Source organism: Podarcis tiliguerta, assembly GCF_965153285.1.
Source record: "Podarcis tiliguerta genome assembly, chromosome: Z".
Taxonomy (NCBI): domain Eukaryota; kingdom Metazoa; phylum Chordata; class Lepidosauria; order Squamata; family Lacertidae; genus Podarcis; species Podarcis tiliguerta.
The window spans coordinates 24,164,112-24,188,754 of record NC_139553.1 but is presented as its reverse complement, the minus strand read 5'-3'; the positions used below and the strand labels follow the sequence as shown (position 1 = coordinate 24,188,754).

General features: G+C 44.2%; 1 protein-coding gene across 7 annotated transcripts in view; it reads right to left on the bottom strand.

Annotated features, from left to right (window-relative positions):
* The window catches only part of TRPC5 (transient receptor potential cation channel subfamily C member 5), a 171,234-nt gene that overhangs the window by 110,839 nt on the left and 35,752 nt on the right, over positions 1-24,643 (bottom strand). For all 7 annotated transcript variants that reach the window (XM_083423493.1, XM_083423494.1, XM_083423496.1 and 4 more), the window contains one exon: positions 16,567-16,965. In XM_083423493.1, coding sequence (XP_083279619.1) covers positions 16,567-16,944 — 378 coding nt within the window. In that variant the 5' untranslated portion in view covers positions 16,945-16,965. The remainder of the gene's footprint in view (positions 1-16,566; positions 16,966-24,643) is intronic.

Below are 24,643 nucleotides of genomic sequence, written 5' to 3'. Positions count from 1 at the left end.
GGACAGAGAGGAGGTGTAGAATCCAGCCTATTAAGTAAAAGTAAAAGTTAGATTTATATGCACTTTGACCTCATCTGTCCAATAATAATAACTATTATTTATACCCCACCCATCTGGCTGGGTTTCCCCAACCACTATGGTTGAGATTCAGTGGCTGTTAAAGAAGCTACCATCAGAAGATCAAAGGGAATTCACTTTTCTTTAGTCACCCACGCAACAGCTATTACAAACTTAGTTGCACTTATTGTGGTTGTAGCTCAAAGAATAGAGATAGATTCATTGCTCCACCCACTTTTGCCTTTGGCTCCACCCACCTCTGGCATGTGGCCCCCAGAAGACAGTCCTGAAGGAGATGTGGTCTTCAGGCCGTAAAGGTTTGCCCTCCTCTGGTCTACAGCATCTTCCTACAGTTTCTGCTGACAGCTAAAAAAAATAAATCAAAAGCTGTCCCTGATGCCATATGAAGTATTGCTGTAATAAATGTTTGATGTTGCTGCTTAGGTATATGTTATAAATTGCTGCTGGCACAGCTTGCCCTTTCAGTACTTGTGATGATTACTTTTCGAAGTTTTGATATTATTTCATGCTTGCAAAGCACTAAGCTGCTTAGAACTCATTTTTGTATGAGCAGAACACTGATAAACTGTATTAAAAAATTAAACACCCCATGCCAAATATTTGCTCATTTCTGCAGCATACTAATAATTGAAGGCAATGTATGTTAATCCCTACATTATATTAACTAATAACTAACACTGCATTAATTATTGATAATGTTACATGATATTGCATTATATACACATTTATATAAATTATAAATACTATAAATCAGGAATGAGGGCCAAATATTTATCTCCTCTGCCTGCTGTTGGCTAATACAGACCAGTGGAACTACCTACCTGTCAATCATCTAATAATGTCATTGATGGTGCTAGGTGATTGACACCTGTCAACATTCAAAGTAGGACACTGTGGAGCAGCTTCCTTTGAAGACTTGCTCCCAGCTCCAGTCAAAGAGGCTCCCTTAACCAATCATCAGTTGATGGTGGATTAGAGGGAGCCACTTTGAAGTCTCTGCAGAGGTGAGAATGCTCTGAAACTTGTAGCACTTCCCCCTCTGCAGAGAAAGCAGATTGTATTCAAAGCACTGGGGGAACTGCTCTGAATGCACACTGATTCTTTTGGAAAGTAAAAAAAAAAAAAAATGTTCATTTAAGAAATGTAGCTTTTTCTTCTTCATTCCACATGAACTTGCAAAGCTCCTTCTGTAGTACTTCCTAAACTTACGTGCTTTGCCCCTGGGAATCTTTAGCCCAGGGTTTGCCAAGTTCTTTTTGCAGCACTTCCCAAATGCCTGATCATCTCTGTTCAAGGGGCTTTCAGTCAAGCCCCATCCTTACCTGTCCTGTTAAGTTGTGGGTGAACATATCAGACGACACAGTGATTCTTCAAACAGCTCTTGTTTATTCACAGGCCAGGACAGAACTGAACTGAAGGGTTCAGTTGGCCTGCTTATATAGAGCTCTAGTACAACGTAACTGTAACAATTTCTAAAACTATCCAATCACTGAATGTCACTTTCGATCCCTTATTTGCATAACAATCTACAGTATTCCCCTCCTGGCCCAGGGTGAGAACTTCAGTACATAACATGTCCCACACCTGTCATCATTTATCATGTCAGGTATAGGACAAAGTTGGATTTGGCTTGACCAAAACTGTGAGGCAGAGGTTCCCTAAACTTGATTGATATTTATTTATTTTTCAAATATTTTTATTGCATTTTAATAACAACAAACAGGTTTCAGAAAAAAATGAAATAAAGAAAAAAATACCTTAACTTCCAATAAAGAGTCAATAATAAAACGTACCAAGAGGGGGAGGATGTGTGGTCTTTAATTAGAAATGATTCCATGTTCTAAATTAAAACTTGCAAATCTGTAGTTCAAAAAAGTTTTTTTTAAAAAAATAATCTTGGGCTGGACTAAACCCAGACACTCTCAAAGACCCCTGGTACTTAATGCTCTTTAACCAAAGTGTTTGTGTGTGTAAAATGAAATCAGAACAAATGAAGAATAAGCAACTTTAAGCACTTTGGCCCCTGGACACTATTAGCAAGATTCCCCCCCCCAAGGGCTCTTTTGCCAAATCTTGGAATACCAATAATCCAGATTATTGGCAGCAAAAGCCTTCCAAAACTTGGCAACTGTTGCGCACGCCACTGTCAAAAGATGCAAAATCAGTTCCTCGTTGATAATTTATATTAATTCTTACATAAGAGGTGTGTGGAAGAAGAGTTGAGCACCTTTGCTTTGTCCCCAAAGGCTCCCCATTCTCTGCAGTACCATAACTAAATGAAATACAGAGTTAGAGAAGATGTGTTTCCCTTGCCCCACTTTTTACAGGCATAGGCCCACACTTTAAAGCTCCATGTCCGAGCGACAAACAGCAATCCAGGTTTTCTGCGGATTGCTCCAATTCGCTCCAGTTCAGAAGTAAAGAGCGAGTTTTCGCAGAGAAAGCTCAAGAGCAAAAAAAGAAGGGGGGGGGGGGAGATCACTTGGACACGAAGCTTTAAAGCATGGACTGTGCCTGGAAAGCATAGAGGAAAGGTAAATGTGAATAAACCCTAAGTAATCCTACACAGCATTTATACAGAACTAGCTGAGTGTTTGAGACATTATCTGAGTAATCCTTGCAACAAGCCTGTAAGGTAGGTCAGTGTTATTATCCCATGGGACGGGGACCAAGGGCAAGTGTAACTGATTTGGCAAGCTTAGATCATGTCACTGGTAAGATCTGAACCAGGAATTTCTTAATTCATAGCTACTGTTAACTGGTACTGTCCAGATCCAATAAAATGGTCCAGCACAAGCTGTGTCTCACCCAATTAATCACAGCCTATCAGACATTTCCTGTGGCCTACAAGGTGCTTCACCAAAAAAACCCCTCAATGTTCTCTTAACTTATCTTTACTCTCCTAACTTATCTCAGGCTTGATGAGTTGTGCTTCCTGGCTGCATCAGTGATGATCAAATAAGGTGGTCTTCTATATATTTTTCTGTTGGCTTAATTGGATGAAATCCATTTCCAGGGCAGCATTTAGTGGCAATGGCCTATCACTATATGTAGCCATGAGTTATTACTGCATCATTTTTTTAAAATGAAGTTGGCATGGCTATTTGGAAACTGAGCTGTAGCAACCAGGCTAGCGCTCTCTCTCTCTCTCTCTCCCTTCCTCCCACCCCCGCACCCACCCCCAAGTGACCCTGCTTAAGAGCATAAGAAGAGCCAGCTGGATGTTATGCTATTAAGGATCTGGACCCCACAGGGCTGCAGTTCCTTGTGAAGAACGATTGATTGTTAAACCACCTTGGGAGGTGAACAGAGGCCACCTAACAACTCACAGCACTCTTAACAAACTACAGCTCCTATAGTTTGGGGAGCCATCACTGCTTAAAATAGTATCATAGTACTTTAACAGTAGGGATGCGGGTGGCGCTGTGGGTTATACCACAGAGCCTAGGACTTGCTGATCAGAAGGTCGGCGGTTCGAATCCCTGCGATGGGGTGAGCTCCCATTGCTCAGTCCCTGCTCCTGCCAACCTAGCAGTTCGAAAGCACGTCAAAGTGCAAGTAGATAAATAGGTACTGCTATGGTGGGAAAGTAAACGGTGTTTCCGTGCACTGCTCTGGTTCGCCAGAAGCGGCTTAGTCATGCTGGCCACATGACCCGGAAGTTGTACGCCGGCTCCCTCGGCCAATAAAGTGAGATGAGCGCCACAACCCCAGAGTCGGCCACGACTGGACCTAATGGTCAGGGGTCCTTTACCTTACTTTAACAGGATGGTGTGAATGTGGCCTAATACAGGACTATTAATTTCAGTGGGTCCACTGTGAGTACAGCATAGTAGAATACAATTTGTTAAAAACTTTAGTCACATATTCTTATAGCTAATAATGCCAAGGATCTTCTCCCTCTGGCAGTGAAGAAGTTCAGGAGGGAAAAGCGGAAACAGACAGGCACCTTTGTGGAATATTCTTTTAGAAGACGGATGGATTCACTTTCAATACAAATAAGCTTATTTGAAGGTAAAGGTCGGATTTTAGTTACCCAGCACTACTGACTGAATGGAAGCCCTCCTTTTAATAAGTGCTAGAGGATTATCTGTAATAAGGCTGCCAAAGTTCACCTTTTGATTCCCTGTAGTACCCTTTGCAAAACAAACATCCTGCCTCCATTTATCTTGGAACTGTGCATCCTCTGGACCGGATCATGCATGGACAGGCCTCTCTACTGAGCTCCAGATGACACACTCAAGGGGCCTATTGACCTTTGAAGCAAAATTCAAGTCTGTGCGCGCGCATACACACACACAATGATATTGGAAACAATTTCATTCTTGTTTTTGGTATTTTCTGAAGGAGACATTCTGCTTATCCAAGACCCATCTGCGAGCCAAATATTAATTTGCAGCCATCTGCCGTGGGCAAGTTGCTGCTGATGACAGATAAAAGGATGCTGATAGCACCACTATGAAGACATTTGCTATCAGCTGAAATCGACGTGAGCTAGAAAAGGCTCTGTGGCTTAAAGCAGAGGGTGGGGATGGATAACTTAAAATTCAAGTAGTAGTTGTCAGAGGCAGCATGCTTCTTAAATACCACTTGCTATGAATCCAAGTGTGGAGAGTGCTGTCTATGGCAGGTTCAGCAACTGGCAGACTAGAAACTATATCTGGCCACTCAAGGGATACCACCCAGATCTCTCACTGCCTCTCTGCTGGTCTTCCAATTAGGAAGTATAGAAACCTGCTGGGATAGATCACGAGTCTATATTTGCTACACAAGTGGGCAGTGCTTCTCCAGGGCCTCAGTTTTCCCTAGACATACTTGGAAATGCTAGGGATTGAACCTTGGACCCCTGGCCCAACCCCTGTGTGTACAAACTTGCCTGCTGTGCAAAGGCAATTTGTATTCTTTGCTCCACCTGCTTTTGCCTAGAAAGTAATGTGGCTCATGGGCTGAAAAAAGATTATCCTCTCCTGGAGTATAAGATTGTTCTATAAATTAGGTATGTGCAGCAAGTTGGTGGAACACTGGCCAACTTCAAAGGCAGAAGAAGTAAGAGTATGAGCTTCAGCATTTATACACTAAAACATTAGCATGCAAACTATGTGTAGCAGCTGGAAAACCAGGACTAAAAAGAGTAAATTGCAGAATAAAATAACATAAGCCCTTTAAAGCTTGGTATGATGAAACTGTCTATACTTGGCGGCAACAATCCAATCAAGTAAGTGCCAGGAAAACACTTTTAGGGAGAATATTCCACAAGCAGGGGAAAAGCCTCACCGATAGTAGCAATACACCTGCCCTCAGAAAGTGGCCGTGCCTGAAACTGGTCCATGTAGGAAGCTGCCTTATACCAAGTTGGACTATTTGTCCATTTAGCTCAGTATTGTCCATACAAACTGGCAGCCCCTCTCCATGGTTTCAAACAGGGAACATTCCCAGTCCAACCTGGAGATGCCGCGGATTGAACCTGAGACATTTGGCATTTGAAACATGTTCTCTACCACTGAGTCACAGACCTTCCCGCGAGAGATGAGAGAGAGGTGGCTAGGACTCAAAAGTTGAAGGGCACCACAGAGTCCTCTCCACTATTACACAGAAGATAGGACATAATTCTCATTGTGTGCTAGACTTACCTTTCTTCCACTCTTTCCAGGCACGGGTCTGCACTTAAAAGCTCCATATCTGAGTGCTTGTGCGGCTTTTTGTCCCTGCGGAAACCCACTCTTAAGTGCTCAATCAGAGCAAACATCAATTTTGGTTTTCTGTGGGTTGTTACTTGCTCCACACAGGTTTTCATGGGGGAAGCTCCAGAGCTTGGGTCTCGAGCTGTTTTTGGACTACAGTTACCATCACCCCTGACATTGCACCTGCTGGCCAGGGTTGAATGGAGTTGTAGTCCAAAAGTAACTGGAGACCCAAGTTTGGGAAACACTGCTCCAGGGCACCCAGACACAAACTTTAAATCACAGACTATGTCTGGAAAGAGCAGAGGAAAGGTAACCGTGGGTAAGCCCTAGCTCATAATTGTCCACCCTGACTGACCTCTGCTTTCCTAGGTTTCAGGCAGGAGCCTCTCCCAGCCCTACTTGGAGATGTTGCACCTGGGACCTTCTGCATGAGGATATTGGAAATTAAAAGTCCCCTCTCCAAAAAAGAAATCTACCATAATGTGAGCTCTGAGGACTCTTTTGATGAAGAACCTCTGGAGCTCCCCTCAAATGGCCTTTTGTTCACGCATGGATTTCTTGGCTTCAGATACAAACAAAATTTCTTTTTCCTTTTCTTGTCAAGCACCTCTAATTCAAGCAAAGTGGTGCACCTGGTTGTTATAGTTACTCTCATGTGAATCATCTTAGCTATTGCAGAAACTTTCTCAGAGAACTGTGTTCAATGTGCCCAAGTGGCAACATGGTACAAAAACAATCATAACGTGTTTGGACGAGTCACCCCAAGCACCAGAGTCACCAAGTTTTTCTCTCAGTTTCATGTTTTTCCCAATTTTAATATCAGTTCTCCACATTTCCACACCAGTTTAAATCCCCTCCTCCCCAAAATTCCTCATGAAAATTCACCAGTGTTTAGCCCTGATTTCTCCTAACTTACATATTTTTGTATGCAATTTCCATTAATATAATTAATGAAACTGCATGAAACTGCTGGGTTGGGTTATCTGGAGGTTTGGAGTACATTGTCGGTGGTATGCTGATAAAACTCAGCTCTATTTCTCCTTTACAACTGCAGATGAGGCAGTCAACATCCTCAACCATTGTCATGCCTCAGTAATGGATTAGATGAGATCCAACAAACTGAAACTCAATCCAGATAAGACTGAGGCACTGTTAGTGGGTGGTTCCCTAGACCAGATGGATGGGAGGTTGCCTGCTCTTGATGGGGTTACACTTCCTCTGAAGAAACAGGCTTGTAGCTTGGGGGTACTCCTGGATCCTTTGCTGTCGCTCGAGGCTCAGGTGGCCTCAGTGGCCCGGAGTGCCTTCCATCAGCTTCAGCTGGTGGCTCAGCTACACCCCTATCTGGACAGGTATGGCGTAACTACTGTTGTCTATGCTCTGGTAACATCAAGGTCAGATTACATTATACGTAGGACTGCCTCTGAAGACGGTTCGGAAACTTCAGCTGGTGCAGAATTCAGCAGCCAGGCTTCTCACTGGAGCAGGACAGTTTCAGCATATTACACTGATCCTGGTCCAATTGCACTGGCTACCAATTAGTTTCCAGGCCCAATTCAAGGTGCTGGTTTTGACCTATAAAACCTTAAGCAACTCAGGACTGCAATAACTCAAGGATCATCTCTTTCCATATGAACCTACCTGGACCCTGAGATCATCTTCTGAGGCCCTTCTTTGTGTGCCTTCTCCTTGAGGCCAGGAGAGTGGCAACATGAGAATGGGCCTTCTCTGCAGTGGCTCCCAATCTGAGGAATGCTCTCCCCAGGGAAGTTCGCCTGGCGCCTTCATTATACAGTGGTACCACAGGATGCGAACGGGATCTGTTCTGGAGCCCTGTTCGCATCCTGAACAGAACGTGAGACACAACAGCGCGTCTGCGCGTGCGCAAGTTGCGTTTCGTCGCTTCCGTGCATGCACGTGTCGTCATTCTGACTGTCTGCGTATGTGCGAGCAGTGAAACCTGGACGTAATGCACTCCGTTACTTCCAGGTCGCTGTGGAGCGCAACCCCAAAATACTTATCCTGAAGCATATTTATCCCGAGGTATGACTGTACACCTTTAGGCGCCAGGCAAAAGTGTTCCTTTTAAACCAGGCCTTTGGTTGATTTGATTGACATCCTATGCCCATTTAAAATGTGGGGTTTTTTTGAGGGGTAGTTATTGGGCTGTTGTTTTTATTTTGATTATATATTTTGTGGTTTTATATTTTGATTTTGGTCTGTGAGACCTATGGGTATAGGTATACCCAGAGACCTCTGGGTATAGGGCGGTATATAAATTTAATAAATAAATAAATGTATGTTACTTTCATAAACAGATTTGTTTGTATGAAAACTTTAGTATATCCCCTACTCTTTTTTCTTTTCTTTTTTTGCATGCATTACTTGGCTGGAGAACTGCATTGCAATATTCAGATAGAGGTGGAGAAGGTGGAGAAGACTTGATGGCCACATTTGGCCACTGGGCCTGAGGTTCCTCGCCCCTGGCTGAGTAACTTACAGCAAAAACCTAAGGCCCCTGAAAGGGCATCCTAGCAGTCATGGGACAGAGTGGAGCTTCCTCTGTGCTCCCAGAGAAAGGAGTGCACAAGCAGGCAGGTGGGTCTGCCCTTGCTAATCGCCCTGTTGTGGGAACGAATAACCTCTCTGCCACTTGCTGCTGCACCAGTAGAACCCAGAGCAGCAATAAGGAAAGGTGGAATACATGTCAGGGGAAGCTTTGGATTCAAATCCTCCCGTTTTCTGAACATTTTTTGACAATGGTTGTTGTTGGTGGTGGTGGTGGAATGCACCAGCCATGGAGATGGCATGCTTATTTTCCTTCTCATGAGTGGAGGATTTAAACGGCCAAAAATAATAATAAGAGAAATATATTCCCCTCCTTCTCATGAGCTTGGCTTTTGCAGCTTGGCTCCATGTTAGCTTCTCCCTCCCTCAGTCTCATATAATTGCTCTGCAAGGGTGAAGAAAGTGGACAGTGAGAAGTTTTTCTCCCTCTTGTAATACTAGAACTATCTCCTATGGGACTGAGTTCCATAGTTTAATTGGGCTCTGTGGCAAAGTCCTTTTAAAAAAATCCTTCTTGAATTTTTCAGTTTGTGAAGCTATCCCACATAACCCTGCAATACTTTACCTTGGTCCACAGCTGTGTGCTTTCACAGAGCCTGCAAGAGATGGCAATAATGATGAGCACCTACTGGGTGTGCAATCTGATTTTCCCTGCTACCAAGTCCTTGTTACCATACAGGAGACCTCAGACAGGCTGCACTGTGAGGTAGAAAGGTGTTGCTTTTGATATGTAACCTACTTCAAGGTTGTTATGATGAACTGGCACATGTTTCCTTTGCTTGTTTTGGATTATTTACTACTATTATCAAAATGTCACACACCACAGATCCTGTTAATGAAAAAGAAACGTGCCTTCTGTGTTTAAATAAAGTTAATCCTTCAGTTCTTTGGCACAACAGTGAGCATGCTTCAGCTGATTCCAAGAAAGGAAACTGATAATTTGGGGGAAATGATGAGCAGGCTGATAGGCAGAAGGGTCAGAAATTGCCAAGCATCCATTTGAATCCCTAGTCATGTTGTGCTCATATAAGGCACCCAATGGAACTTCTCCCACATTTTTAGTTCCATTTGCAGACCATGAAACTGGGGTGCATTTCGGCAACTGGGGAGCAGGATGTGGGGATTTACATACATAATAACATGCACTGACCTGAATGCAAACATTCCACAGATTATCGAATCCTTAGATCACATAAGTGTAGAGCTGGAAGAGACGGCAAAAGCCAAGTCCCTGCAATGCACGCAAACGCCTAGCAATGCAGAAACACAGCTAAAGCATCCCTGGCAGATGACCATCCAACCTCTGCTTAAAAACCTCCAAAGAGGTTTTTTATTATTAGTGAATAAATTTCCATAATGATCTTCATCAGAGGATCACAGGACAGTTTACAATATAAAAACATGAAAATACATAATATAGAATGAGACACTCTTCTTTGGAAGGATCCATCGTTGGGGTTAGGGATGGAGAAATCTGTCAGCTCTGGTTCTCTCCATCTCTCATTTCCCACCTCCAATCTTAACTTAAGTTAACCTCCTTTTGCAATTAAAAAAAAAAAAATCCTCATGAAAATTCGTCAGCATAACAGTATCAGTTTTGAGCAGTACAGTGGTACCTCGGGTTACAGACGCTTCGGGTTACAGAAGCTTCAGGTTACAGACTCCGCTAACCCAGAAATAGTACCTTGGGTTAAGAACTTTGCTTCAGGATGAGAACAGAAATCGTGCTCCGGTGGCATGGCGGCAGTGGGAGGCCCCATTAGCTAAAGTGGTACCTCAGGTTAAGAACAGTTTCAGGTTAAGAATGGACCTCCAAAATGAATTAAGTTCTTAACCCGAGGTACCACTGTATACAAATAGTCCGCAAAGCAATCATCCCTAATATATACATTTGTATGTTATTTTCACTCATATATGCCTCTCTCTTTTTGCACAATAGTATGTATACTTTTGTACACATTGGTTGGTGTGAGAACTGCACCACAACTTTCTGAGAGGTGTGAATTTTGAAGGATAGCTGTGTTTGAGTTCTCATATAGTTCGAGAAGTGTAAATTATATAGTTTCTCATTACAATGCAAACAAAATCCAAACAAAATCCACACTCCTAAGTGTGATGATGGCTGCTCAGGCAAAATGGATGCTGTGTCTCCTAGGCTTATCTTGCCAGTCTGATCAACACAGGGCTGGGGAGAAATACTAGGTGGCTTCTGGGTGTCAGGAATATTGAATGATTTGGACAGTTTGACATTCACAAACTGTTCCCATTTGGAAGTGCCTAAGGGACGCTGTGTTCCATAGGTTTAGACCTCAGATTTTAAATAACAGCAACAACAATGTTGCATACAGGGGAGGGGGGATTTAATATGTGAATGTGACTAATAGGTCTTTGGAGTCACATTATCATAGAGAGATAATGAGTGGTTTGGCTGTGACTCCTTTTCCAGCATTCAGTTATGTTGCAGGTTATTACCTAAAAGACCTAACATTGCTTCCCAGCTATGTTGTTCAATGCAGGAGCAGACTTGGGTAATCTCTCACAATATGGGACCCTATGCCCCAAATGGATCTTATTGATTATGTATCTTCTCAATTTTGCACCCCCTTGGCTTGATGCCCTAGGTGGGGGAACTGCCTGCACCACCCTAAATCCATCACTGCTCAGTGACATTGTGGCTTGCACCTTACTTGTCATCTGGCCTGAGGGCCCTCACTACATGGACATCAGAATCTGCCTTATACCAAGTCATAGAATCTTACAATCATAGAGTTGGAAGAGACCCTGAGGATCATCTAGTCCAACTCCCTGCAATGCAGGGATATGCAGCTGTCCCATAAGGGCACCAAACCTTCTACCTTGGCATTATCAGCACCATGGTCTAACCAACTGAGCTACCAAGACCTTTGGTCCATCCATCTCACTATTGTCCACATTAACTGGCAGCTACTCCCAGAGTTTGAGGTACGGGTCATTCCCAGACCTACCAGAGATGTTAGGGATTAAACCTGGGAGATTCTGCATGCAAACATTCGTGTGTGTGTGCGCGCGTGCGTGCGTGTGTGCAAGCACTTTCTCTCTCTCTCTCTCTCTCTCTCTCTCTCTCTCTCTCTCTCATTCTCAACCCATTTTCCAGTAATGTTGCCATCACTATACCTATCCAGGCAGTAGAACTGAATAGAAAGTAGTGGAAAATATGCAGGAGCCTTGATTAAGAGGGAGGATTGTCTGCAGGAGTTAGCAAACTTTTTCAGCAGGGGGCCAGTCCACCGTCCCTCAGACATTGTGGGGGGCCGGACTATATTTTTTTTTGGGGGGGGGGATGAACGAATTCCTATGCCTTACAAATAACCCAGAGATGCATTTTAAATAAAAGCACACATTCTACTCATGTAAAAACACGCTGATTCCCAGACCGTCCACGGGATGGATTTAGAAGGTGATTGGGCCAGATCCGGCCCCCGGGCCTTAGTTTGCCTATCCATGGTCTACTGCAAGACAGCTGCTTAGGAACAAGCAGAGGGCAAAGGGGTGGAGCTAGTGCACTTGTTCAAGCCCTTCCCCTCCTGATGTGTTCACTTAAGCCCATTATGGGCAGAAGAATGGGGCTATTTTAGAATCATAGAATCAAATAATTTTAGAGCTGGGAGGGATCCGAGGGGTCATCTAATACAACTCCCTGCAGTGCTAGAATCGTGATGACATTTCACAATTTTAGTTTGAATTTTGAATGTAAATTCTCATAATGAAAAATTTATTGGCATCTCTTGGTGGTTCTGGCACACAACCAATATGAAATCTCCTAAGGTTGCAACCCCACTTACCTGCAGATAGTAAGCCTCCTCAAATTCAACAAGTTTTAATTGTGAGTGGACATGGCTAGGATTGAAGTCTTATGTTGCCAGTTATCAAATAATAAGCAGCATTGCAATGTGACAAAATAAGACTGCATATCAGTTTCTAAATATTGTTAGTTATAGTAAAAATATAGTCATCTACTAAACACAGTTGCATGACAGCCACCCAATATTGTTAATTACTAACTACCATTGCACATCAGTTAGTAAATGCTACCAAATACTAAAACAGCATGTGCAACATTTACCGGATATGTGCAGATGCAAATGCATATTAGCAATTAAGTACTAATATTCAAATACTGAAATCCAAACTTCTTTATATATTAAAAAAAGATTTAAGAGAATAATGATCACTGCAATCCTATCCATACTTGCCTGGAAGCAATCCCACTGAACTCAGTGGAACTAACTTCTGAGTAGACACATAATCAATTGTTCAGCAAACCACTTAAAAATTTGTTCATGTGCTTGAACACATGGAAATGGCAAACAAAGGCACCTATGTTTAAATTCCAAGTCAGTAAATGAGTTAAGTTGCCTGCATTCTCCCGCTGACTATCCTGTCTTGTTGATTTTAGTGAGATCTCCATTCAACTAACTTAGTCTGGATTTAGGAGAAAGATCACAGTATTGTACATGCTTACAAGTTGTAAGCTACAACATAGCTTCCATGTAGCCACATCTGCCCTTGAATTTTTAAACCATAGTAACTAGGTATGCATTATGCACATACAGGATGAGTTATACTTTAAGGGGAGACCCTTGAGCAAGCCTTTACATTCTTTTAAAAAACTGTTGCTTCTCTAATTTGCTGGTGCAGGGAAGACTCCTGTGGTCCTCCAACTCCCATCAGAGCCAGCCAGCACAGCCAGCTGTCAGGGATGATAGGGTAGTAGTCCACCAACATCTGAGCAGCCACAGGGTCCCCATCCTTATCCGAGGGCATGCCCATACTTCTGCTTGTCCCTTGCCTAGACAGCACAGGTCCAGGCAGTTTTCCACTTGTCCCATGCTGTCTAGGAACAGGTCTGAGAAGTTTGCCTTTGCCTCACTGCTTTCCCCTGGAAAGCCCACTTTTTAGCACTAAATCAGAGCAAAGGGCAATTCGCTCGAAACCCAATTGCTGTTGGTTCCAATGCAGTGTTAAACCATGGGTTTTCTAAGGGGAAAGCGGCAGGGCAAATGAAAGAGTGGATGAGTCCCTAGTGAATGTGTTCTGACGCATATTTCTAGGTTCCTTCCTTCCTTCCTTCCTTATTTGGGTTCAATGTTGTTATAGATTTAAGAGTTAAAAGGGTAAAGGTCCAGTAGTGGCTGACTCTGGGGTTGCGGCGCTCATCTCACTTTATTGGCCGAGGGAGCCGGCGTACAGCTTCTGGGGCATGTGGCCAGCATGACTAAGCCGCTTCTGGCGAACCAGAGCAGAGCCTGGAAACGTCATTTACCTTCCCAGCGGAGCGGTACCTATTTATCTACTTGCACTTTGAAGTGCTTTTGAACTGCTAGGTTGGCAGGAGCAGGGACTGAGCAATGGGAGCTCACCCCGTTGCGGGGATTCGAACCGCCGATCTTCTGATTGGCAAGCCCTAGGCTCTGGGACTCCCCTAAATCCTAGAAATTAATAAATTCTAGAATTCTGTTTATTTGGGATATGAAGGGAGAATGCAAGCTGAAGAGGAAGTCCTGGGCTAGCTTATGCAAAACAACCTGGCTGAGCCAAGACCATCAAAGAACAATAGAGGGTCATTTGAAGTACTAGAGAACCCCCTCCCCCCTGCCCCGAGGTGTGAACAGAGACAGGGGTTTGAAAGGTTGCCAGGGAGGTGCTTGAGGGAGTCTGGGAACAAAGGATTTCTAGGTGGAAGAAGGAGGGGTAGGAAGAGCTGAGATTCATCTTGGGCAGGCTGGCTGAAGGCTGCTTGCACTGCTGTGGGGTGCAAGCCATGCTGTAAGATCTGGACTCCCTCCATGCTAACTGAAGGTGTACATAGATGAATAAACCATATTCCTTAAAGCTGCAACAGTCTCCGCAGTGTCTTCCATTCTCCAAAGGGTCACAGACCCCGTGTGGGTGCCTGGGAACCCATGGGTTCATGCAACCGCTCAACATAGAGAAGGGCAGGCACCCGACTTTTGTAACAATATCAAGAGACTTAAACATGCTTCAGTCCATTTGCTTGTTCACATTTCTATGCCAGACTCCCCCCGACCCCCGCTGCAATTGCCTAGTTGTTGCAAGGAATCCTGATTTCTTCCCTGAAGGAAGTTATTCTGTGGTGAGGAAATGGCAGCTTTTCAGCACTTAAAATGATGAGGAAATGCATTTCTCCCCAGGGCTGGCTCAAGGTATTTTGCTATCTAGCTGAGGAAAAAATTCACTGCACACACACCATTGTTGTAGTAAACTGGTAGGGTAGAGAGTGGGGGGAAGGAAATCAAGCAGCATATAAAGGAATGGATCTTAAAAGCTTATGTGTTACTTACTAAAGCACATCTTCCTGCTCTGCTTTTGTAAAACATTGCATTAAATATTTATGCATATCCATTTCCCCTACAAATACTACCTTTCAACAGTAAGTTGGATGATATGCAACAGAATTGTAATTCAACTGGAAAAATAAAGCATTGTTATCCTCTTCTTTTAAAAATGTGAAGCCTAAATAAATGTGCCTCTTTCTTTGGCTCTGCTTCTGTGCCAATTGTCTGGCATTAAAAAATGTAGCAGGAGAAAGTTTCCTTCCTACTTACGTCCATGCCAGGAAAAGGCCTAACTTTCTGCAAGGCCGGCTGCTGGCACAGAGGCATGGTCTATAGGAGAAGAGATAGCCCTAAGCCTGGGGAAGAGTTTTCTTCTAACATATGTACTGCATTGTGAACAGTATTATTACTACCCAATCAAGGGATTTGACGCTGCAGTCTTAAAACATGGGTCTGAATGGTTTCCTTTCCTTTAAAAACATTTTTATTGGTTTTCCACTTGCCTTGTGCTCTCCAGGCACTGGTCTGAGTGGTTTTCTGTTTGCCCTGCAACTTTCCCTGAGAAAACCTGCTCTTTAGCCCTGAATTGGAGCAAACATCAGTCCACTGAAAACCTGATAGATGTTTACTCCAGCTCAGAGGTAAAGAGAAGGTTTCCCAAGGGGAAAGCGGTGGGACAAGCAAAAGTCTGGGTGAGCCCTTAGGCAGCAAATACTAGGATGCTAAATTCCACTCTACTGTATGGGGGAGGGACGCAGCTCAGTGGTAGACATCAGCACTGCATGAAGAAGGTTCCAAGTTCTTTGCAGTGGCGTAGCGTGGGTTGTCAGCACCCGGGGCAAGGCAAGTAATTTTCGCCCCCTAACCCGTGGAGCCAGGTAGGGGCAGAGAGCTGCGAGTGCGAGCGCGAGCGCCCCCCCCCCCAGATGTTGCGCCCGGTGCGGCCGGCACCCCCTGCACCCCCCACGCTACGCCACTGGTTCTTTGTGTATAGCACCTCCATAAGAAAACTTTTGAGAAGCACTTTCAAAGTGCTGTGCGAGATATTGCTTTGAAATGGGCTTTGCAAGGCCCAGCAGTTGGGAGATAGTCCAGCCTTGCTGAGTCCGTTTTCAAAGCACTATCTTGCAGTGCCTCTGCAAGATCAGTTTCAGCTGAGCCACCTTCATGCTTCCTGTGCAATCTGCTACTGTATATGATATTAAATGAAGGGCAGGTGGGTGTGTCTTGGCCTAAATGGGGAGGGGGCTTGAAGGCCTGATTTGGTCCATGGTCCACCTGTGGCCTAAGAAGAGTGTGATTCCACACACACACCCCACATAAAATTCTATAGCTATCCTTTTTACATGACATCAGGAAAACCATCCCAGCTGTTGAATACTCCAGAAGCAGCCTCCCATGCTCCTCATTTGCTTTCACCTGGAAATGCTGTATCTGCAATACCTGAGAGCTGGACAGCTTTATTTCACGTTAAAAGGAAGTACAGGAAGCCAGATAAATGCTTCACTAAAGGAAGAAAGTTAAAAGGAGATCCCTCAGCTTCAAGCCCTACATCCTTAAATCTATCATAAATTTAACCTCTCTCTACCTGGATTTTGGAACAATTTCTTTTTCCCCTCCCTCAAGAATAGTTGAAAACCGCTTGACTCAAAATATCCAGTGCCAATCCTAAATTCACTTAAATTAAGTAGAAACAACTGCCTTAAGGTTTGGGGAGAATTTCTCTCTCCACTCCAATAAAGCTGCAGAAAATTAAGGCTCCATTTTTACAAAGGAACAATATTTTCAGAAAACTGGTGTGATGGGTCTTGGCCCAGTCCTCATAGAATTATCTTGGGATTCTCCTCCATTCAATTTAGACAAACAATTGTACACAGCATTTCTTTTCATTCTTGACATACCTGTTTCTCCCCACTTGGCTTTCTGTAGTTCAGAAGAAGCTCCACAGCCCCCACCACTTCTTTCCTTATTGCATACAACAGAGCATCACCCACGTAGACACTGTGGCTCAGTAGCATCTCCATAATCTCCAGGTTTTCATTCTCTATGGCTATTAAAAGGGCACTGCGTCCAAGAGGGTCCATGCAGTTAATGTTGATGTTGTAGTAGATTTCAGCCTCTTCCAAGGCATGCTTCACACTGGCATAGTCCCCCTTTTCCACAGCACTGAGGTAGGCCTTCTCCTCCAATGACAGTTCTGCTTCTGCCCGCACAATCTGCAAGGGGATCCGGTCTCTGTAGGGCGAGTAGTTCACCTTTTTGTAGTACAGCTGAGCCATTGTTCATAACAACTGGGTGACCTGAATGGGGGGAGAGGGGAGAAAGAGAGCAGTTCTTTCAGATGGAGCTACAAAATTTGTTACTTATCTTGTGCAGGAACAAAGAGATCAGCATTATATTGAGTCAGACAATTGGTCCATCTAGTTCCATATCACCCACACCTACCAGCCCTACCTAGAGATGTCAGGAATTGAATATGGAACCTTCTGCATGTACATCAGATGCTTTACCACTGAGCTACAACTCATCACAAAGTCCTTGGTATGTGTGTGTCCCATACTGCACATTCACCCCCTTGATTTGCAGTGGAGGGGGAGAGGGGAGGTTCTTCGGGTATACAACTAATAATTCTGAGCCAGTGTGGTACATTGTTTGAAGCAAGGGTGGCAAATCTGTGGCCCCCTAAAAATTGTTGGACCTCAAGTCCCAACAGCCCCCGACTAGCATGGCCAATGGTCAGGGATGATGAGAGATGAATTCCAACAGCATTAGAGAGTTACAGGTTTCCCTTCCCTGGGCTAGAGTTTGGGGTATCACTTGGGGAAACCCAAGTTAAAATTCCTGCTCAGCCACAAAACTAATGGGCATATGATTGGCCATAGTTGGCCATAGTAAGTCAGCACGTTGGTACATATACCCCAGTGCCACCAACTTTGACTGGCAGCACTCCCCAAGATCTCAGGTAAAAGTCAAATGGGGATGCAAGGCACTGAATCTGGAACCCTCTATGTGGCTAACTACTGTGACCCACCAGACATGGCTGGACTCCAGTCTCCATCAGCCACAGCGTGGGACAAGGTTCAGGGAGAATGGGAGCCATAGCCCCACGACAACATTTGGAGGTCTACAGGCTAGCCACCCCTGCTCCATGTGCACAGCATGCGCCCTGACTCTGAGCTATGGGGCCATGCATAAACACCAACATGATATGATTAACATTATATTAACATAGACACTTATGTAACTATTCTAGCTGTTCCAGGAACCAGGTGGATGGTGATGATGATGATGATGATGATGATGATGACGATGATTTAATAAGTCAAAAGCGGTAGTCAAAACCAGGCTCAGTAGCTTATTGGCAGTTGGTTTTTACATGAAAACAGCCCTGCCCTACTCCCAGAGGTACAATTCACTCTTGATGGAATGTCATCAAATCCCATTGCTTCTGGGTGACAGGCTCCTTTCTATTCAAAGTGCACGGTAGCAAGAAGACCCCCTGTGCTAGCCATCCCAGGATCCACAGGACTGTTGATTCTAGAGATGACTAATGTAGAGCCCTGATCCAATCTGGCTCATTATTTGCTCAGAACAATTCAAGTGAGCCCGACTTTGCAGTCAGAGTGCTGCAGATTCCTAGTCCCATGTCGAGTGTAATGTGGGTAAATTGTGCATAAGCCCGGTGCCTCTTGTTTTAGAGCAGCTGGGGCAGATCCTCCTCCTGAGCAAGCCAGATACAGGTGTAAGGTGGCTAATGGGCACTAATGACTTCAAGGTTCCATGTTCTAGCACAGTCCGCCTCTAATGAGCAAACGTTTCTTCTGTTACTTTTTCCCAGAAGAACCGGATCTGACTTTTCCCCAGTGTGCTCTGTGTGACCTTGCAATCATTTTATTTGCATTCTGACACGTTTAATTATTTTTAGTGCAACCTTCTCTCTTTTCTCAATTTATAAATAAACCTGAAGATGGCTTGAGTATACAAAAAAAAAAAAAGGAAAAGCTTCACTGGCTCCCCGTGGTCTCCCTACCGAAATAAGCTCTTCCCTTGAGCAAAAAGCTGAAAATTGAATTTCAATTCTTAGTATCCATTAGGTCGCCTGGGGAATGAAAGGTCCCCAACCAACAAGCAAGATAGTCTGTACAATGGAAGGAAGACGGGTGGAGGGAATCATTACCTCCAGGGAGTATTGAGTTAAGTCCTTAAGTACCATAGTTATTTCCTTTAAGTTGTGGCCAAACCAAATGGGCTATCATAGATCCTTCTAAACAAATCCAGCTGTGGCAAAGCAGAATTGCTCTTTGCTGGTGCCCTTGGAATAAGCTTTCTCATTTTTGTTTTCCACTAGGTGGTAAGATGAGTGTTTGCGGGAAGCAAATGACAGAGGGAAAATGGCTCTAGGGACATTGGAGTTGACACCACTCTCTCACATTCATGCCACCAATGAGATCATTGTCACCAGTCAACACCTGACATCAGATTAGTCTTCCATGTTATCACAATCCTGCGCTGTATAGATAGTTGCTGCAGAGCCAGTCCAATTCCTGAAGAAATAAACTGCCGTTTCAGGCTGGGCATGAGATGGCCATAAGCTCTACTTTGCAGACAGTCCTCTATTTCAGGAATGTGGCTGGGGGCTCCCCTATTTGGCCCTCAAAACACTCCCCATACCACACCCCTCACCATCTGAGGTCTGTGCTCTCCTTAAGTGCAGTTGCCTGACTGGAAAGTGTCACTGAACTGTGATAATGGCTCTTGCTTGCCCAGATGCAAGATGCAGAGATGGGAGTGTGTGTTCCATGTGTGTGCATGTGTAGGAAACACTGACTTTCACATGACTGCAACGTATACCCAAAGGTAATACCCTTAGGATGAAAAAGGTAGGGGTTGACATATTTCAAACAGTGAAAATCCAGGCAGAAAAATTGTTGAGCTTTTTGGGCAACATTGCAAACAAATGCTGTTTTAAAGCTATTTTGGTGGGGGAAATGGCATTGCTAACATAGGCTGCCATACATCTGGATTTTCCTGGACTTTCCCCAATTTTCCACCCAGACACTTCTGCTGACTGCAGTATTCCAGATGTATCCAGGAAAATTTGGACATATGGCAACCCTAGAAAAAGGTCCTCTTGCCTTGCTCTATATCAGCATTTCCCAAACTTGGGTCTCCAGCTGTTTGGGGGCTACAGTTACCCTCAACTCTGACCAAGTTTGGGAAAGTGTGTCCTTCCTCAAAGAGGGCACATGTTGCAGTGAGACCTGGAGACTGACCTCCTGTGTTGTGGGTGGGTATACAGTGGACGCTCGGGTTGTGAATGTGATCCGTTCGGGATGCATGTTCACAACCCGCAGCATTCACAACCCGCATCTGTGCGTCTGTGCACACACAGGTTGCGATTTGGCGCTTGCGCAAAGTGCGATTTAGCGCTTCTGCGCATGCACGACTGCTGAAACCCGGAAGTAACCCATTCCGGTACTTCCGGGTTTCGGCGGTCCGCAACCTGAAAAAGTGCAACCTGAAGCAGCTGTAACCCAAGGTATGACTGCATTGGACAAGCCACAACACCCAGTTGGTAGGTCCCTCATTGCTGGGCTTAATCTGGCTAATGGGGTGCTGTCTAAATGGTTCGAGGGACCAATATATGCCTATGCACATGACCCAGAGCTTCCTCTTTTGGCTCGTCCATCGGAACACCTGCCCACCTCTCCCTATATTTAGGTTCTTTTGCGATTGACCTTGCTATGCCATCGTGTGTCGTCTGTCATTGGGACAGGGGCATGGCAGGAATTTTCCCCACTTAGCTGATTGGCTCTGTTGCCATTTGGGTTTCGCCTGCCACATAGCAATTCGTCACAACTTGTAAGGTTGCGGATAGGCACTGGTTCAGGTGACAGGGATGGGAGAATGCTCTCACCAACTCTATGTGAAGGGTATTCCGTTAAAGGAATCCACGGACTCAACTTGGTTTGGTCAACCCCCGAGAGGGAGTTGTGCCTGTGCCTGAGTCCAGGAGTGGGGGAGTGGACATAGTCCATTCCTGGGCTTTCTGCCTACCTCAGGTATTTACCCTTGGCTGACCTATGACAGAGCTCTGGGTCAGCACTACCTGTCAGGGTGCAGGGAGGTAGTCAAACCAGAGCCTATGAAACCACAAACTTTCTGTAATCAATAACGTTGTGGCCTAAATTCTGCCAAAAACCAAAACTAAAATTTGAGTCAAATGTATCTTTATTTAGGGGGGAAGTCTCCGGGTCTGAACACACAAACTCTTCTCAATATTAAGGAGCCCTATAATAGACAGGCTGCCTGGTCCAACCCTGTTAACAGATGGAATGGGAAATGAAACTGAACTAAAGCAACAGCTTCTCCCCATGAAGCACAATAACTAAACTGTATAGTGTTACAGAACACACACACACACTTCCTGCAAGAGATACTCGATATAATAACTTCATTCATTCATTACATTAATTTATGTACACCACTTGATTGTAAAAACAAGCAAACAAACCTCAAAGCAGTTTACAAAAAGAAATAACAATTAACAACCCTACTTTTTAAAGATACAAAAGTTGAAATACTGAAACAGATTAAAATTACTACAATCATAAAAGGATATCATATTGAGGTTCAACTCGAATGCCGCTGGAGATACATGAACCTCCCAAAGTCTGAGCTCAAAGGGGTGAGCTTTTGTCCTCACAAAAAGCTCAACAACTTTGTGCCATCTCCCCCCATTTTCTTAAATTTGAGTCCCCCAAAATAGGGTGCATCTTACACACAGAAAGGTATAGTACTTGCTATAGGTTCATAAGAGGCAGATGCAGCCTTCCCCCTGAGGCAGTCATCAGTGAATCTCAACCATAGGGCAGACACAGTGGCGTAGCGTGGGGGGTGCAGGGGGTGCCAGCCGCACCGGGCGCAACATCTGGGGGGGGCGCGCGCTCGCACTCGCAGCTCTCTGCCCCTACCTGGCTCCACGGGTTAGGGGGCGCAAATTACTTGCCTTGCCCCGGGTGCTGACAACCCACGCTACGCCACTGGGCAGACAATATCAAAGGGCATATTGGCCCAGGTGGCACAGCAAAAAAGACAAGCCTCATGCAAGTAAAAGCAAACTCACACACACACCAGGGGGCAGATTGGTGGTGGTAACTGATGGCTTTAAATAATAGTCAGACAAATCTATTGAGCAAGGTAGGTCTAGCAGTAAGAAGACAGAGCCTCCAGATAGTGTATCTCTGAATGTCAGATGTTAACCACATTCAGGTGAGCTTCCCTGACTGGCCACTTCTGTAGATAATCAATGCCTATGATCTGATTTGATGGGGCTCTTCTTTTCTCCTTAAATCCACAAAAGCAGCACTGCTTACATTCTTGCTTAACTAGAAGCACTTGAGGAGTCTCACTGAATCAGAAGGGGCACAATTTGTCCAATGAATTTCTTTGCTGTGAATTATTCATTCATCTCTGCAAAATAGCCTGCGGCTGCTCTCTCTCTCTCTCCTGCGAGTAGCTGGTGCTAGGTGGAAACAGTCACATGCAATGTCCAAGATACTCTCAGATTAAGGAACTTATGCAAGCTGCTCGTTGACTCTTACGTAGCTGATCAGAAATGGCTGCTCTAGACTAGACAATGAGGGATTTGCAGACAGACATTTTAATCTAATTTCAGCCTTCATCTAAAATATTCGTGTAAGGAGTAAGCATCTTACACAATGCTGTAGATACAGACTCTGGGTCATACTCCTAATTCTTTTAACTTAAGTGAACACCATCATGTTGAAAGGAGAATAATGATGAACTTGATCTGTGGATGTCATTTGACTATTGGAAATTAAGAGGCATCATCCCCTCTTCATCATTACCCTAAAATCCAGGCATGCAACCAAAGTGGCTTAAAACTATTCAAATTGTTGAACAAATAAATCCAGAAAGAAAAATGGTACTCAGAAGCTTTACAATAAAGGGGTGGGGGGACTAACAGAGAAAAGATCCATACAGTAAGATTATCTCAATTTCTCTCCGTTGTATGCCCAGTGGATGCATTCTCCTTGCTGAATTTAATTGGGTTGCATCTACATATTTTATAGGTTGCATTTCTGAGTTTCTTAAAATATATGCACTCTGGCCCACATCTCCATGTTAATGCCAGCATGCATTTATACCACCCAGGGCTTCAACCCACAGAGGGCCCAGAATTTGAAACATGCCATGCTTTCTTTCATCAGTTCTGCATCTTCCAACACTCAGCTCCATCAGATGTCCACAAGTTTCAGAGTCATGAAAGAGGGAAAGAAAAACTTTTCTCTAAACACCTTCTCCAAGCCATGCACAATCTTACAAACTTCTGTTATGTTACCTCTTACTTGTATTTTCTCTAAACAAAAACAAAAAAAATCAAATGCTTCTACTTTCTTCATAGGGGAGTCACTCCACCCTCTTGATCATTTTTAAAAAGCTTTTTAAAAGATTTATTATTCTTAAAAATAAAAAAGAACTGTGTAACCAGAGCTTATATGTTGATTTTATTTAGGATATATTAAGCCAAATAAATACAAAGGTGTTAAAGACCGTTAGGAGCAAGTGCTGCCCCCCCCCCACTTGCTGCAAATTATTCTATGGACTCTCTCATTTGTTGTGATTATGCTTTTAAAACCCTTTCCCCTGCAATTGCTATCTTCCTGCAAGCCACCTTTGATGCTTCTAGTATAAATCTTGAAAAGGAAATTTCAAGAAAGAAATAAACCCAAATTATGCAGCTTATGAAATTGCCTTGATTGTAGTGGTACATATTGAACCACAGCCTAGTGAATTTTTACACAGAATGTGGTTACTGTATTCTTATTTATTTCAGGAAACGGATGGTTTTTTGTTTTTTTTTACAGTAGCATCCTGTGTGATAGGGAGGAGGCAAAGAACTGCCCTCCGGACACTGGCATTGCTGCAGCTTTCTTGGATTGGGCTGAGACAATGCAGGGAAGTGGTAAAGTTTGGAATGCGCAAGCACACCAGCAGAGCCAAAGCAGCACTCCAAGTTGATGTGCCTGTGCACCCCAACCTCACAAATGTCCTCCCCTGCTCCAGCCCAGTCCAGGTAAGCAGCAGCAATGCCAGTTGCAGGAGGCCCCAAAGCTCCATCCCACAAGATAGATGTGGAAAAGATTCATTGAAGGATGATAGCTTGAAAAACTCTTCTGTAAAGCATAGGTGGGGGAGTGTATATTGAGATCTATTGGTAGGTCCCTGGGTGATTTGCAATAGAGCTACAAAGGTTCCCTACTTTAGTAGTTAAAGAATAGTATGTTAATTTGGTTTATTTTCTGGGATGGGTGACCTTTTGCTAATCATTTCTCTCTCTCGGATTCAGTGTTCCTCATTTGTAAAGTAAGAGTATTAATGGCATGCCTTTGTTCAGCTCTGCTGCTTAATTTTAGAGCTGTGCGTTAGGACTCTTGATCCGTAGTAATTCAGATGTAGATTTGCACTTCTATATGCATGTTCTCAGTGTGTGGCTCGTGGGGTGCAAGTGGAAATTGACTCCTCTGCAAGACATCAATTGAATCTGTGCCAACCCCCTGCAGCCACTATTTTTCACCTTGCCATGGTTAGTGAACCTCAGTGCTTACTTTAAAGCATTAAGATTTTGCACTGATTATTAGATTTTTATACAAAGAACCATGGGCGTAGCCAAGGGAGGGAGCAGGGAGGGGCAGCTCCCCCCCCCCAAAAAAATAAAAATACATAGCTAACTAAGATTCTGCCCCTCGCCCAAGAAATGTCCTTACAAAAGGCCTGCCCCTCTAACAAACATCCTGGCTACACCCATGGAAAGAGCATAAGACGAGTTTGCTGAAGCAAGACTCAAGCAAAGTACCCTCCTCTCCTGCAGTTTCCAGCAGCTGGTATTCAGAAGCATTAACGAATCCAATGGCAGAGGCAGAGCATAGCCATTGTGGCTAGTAGCCATCAATA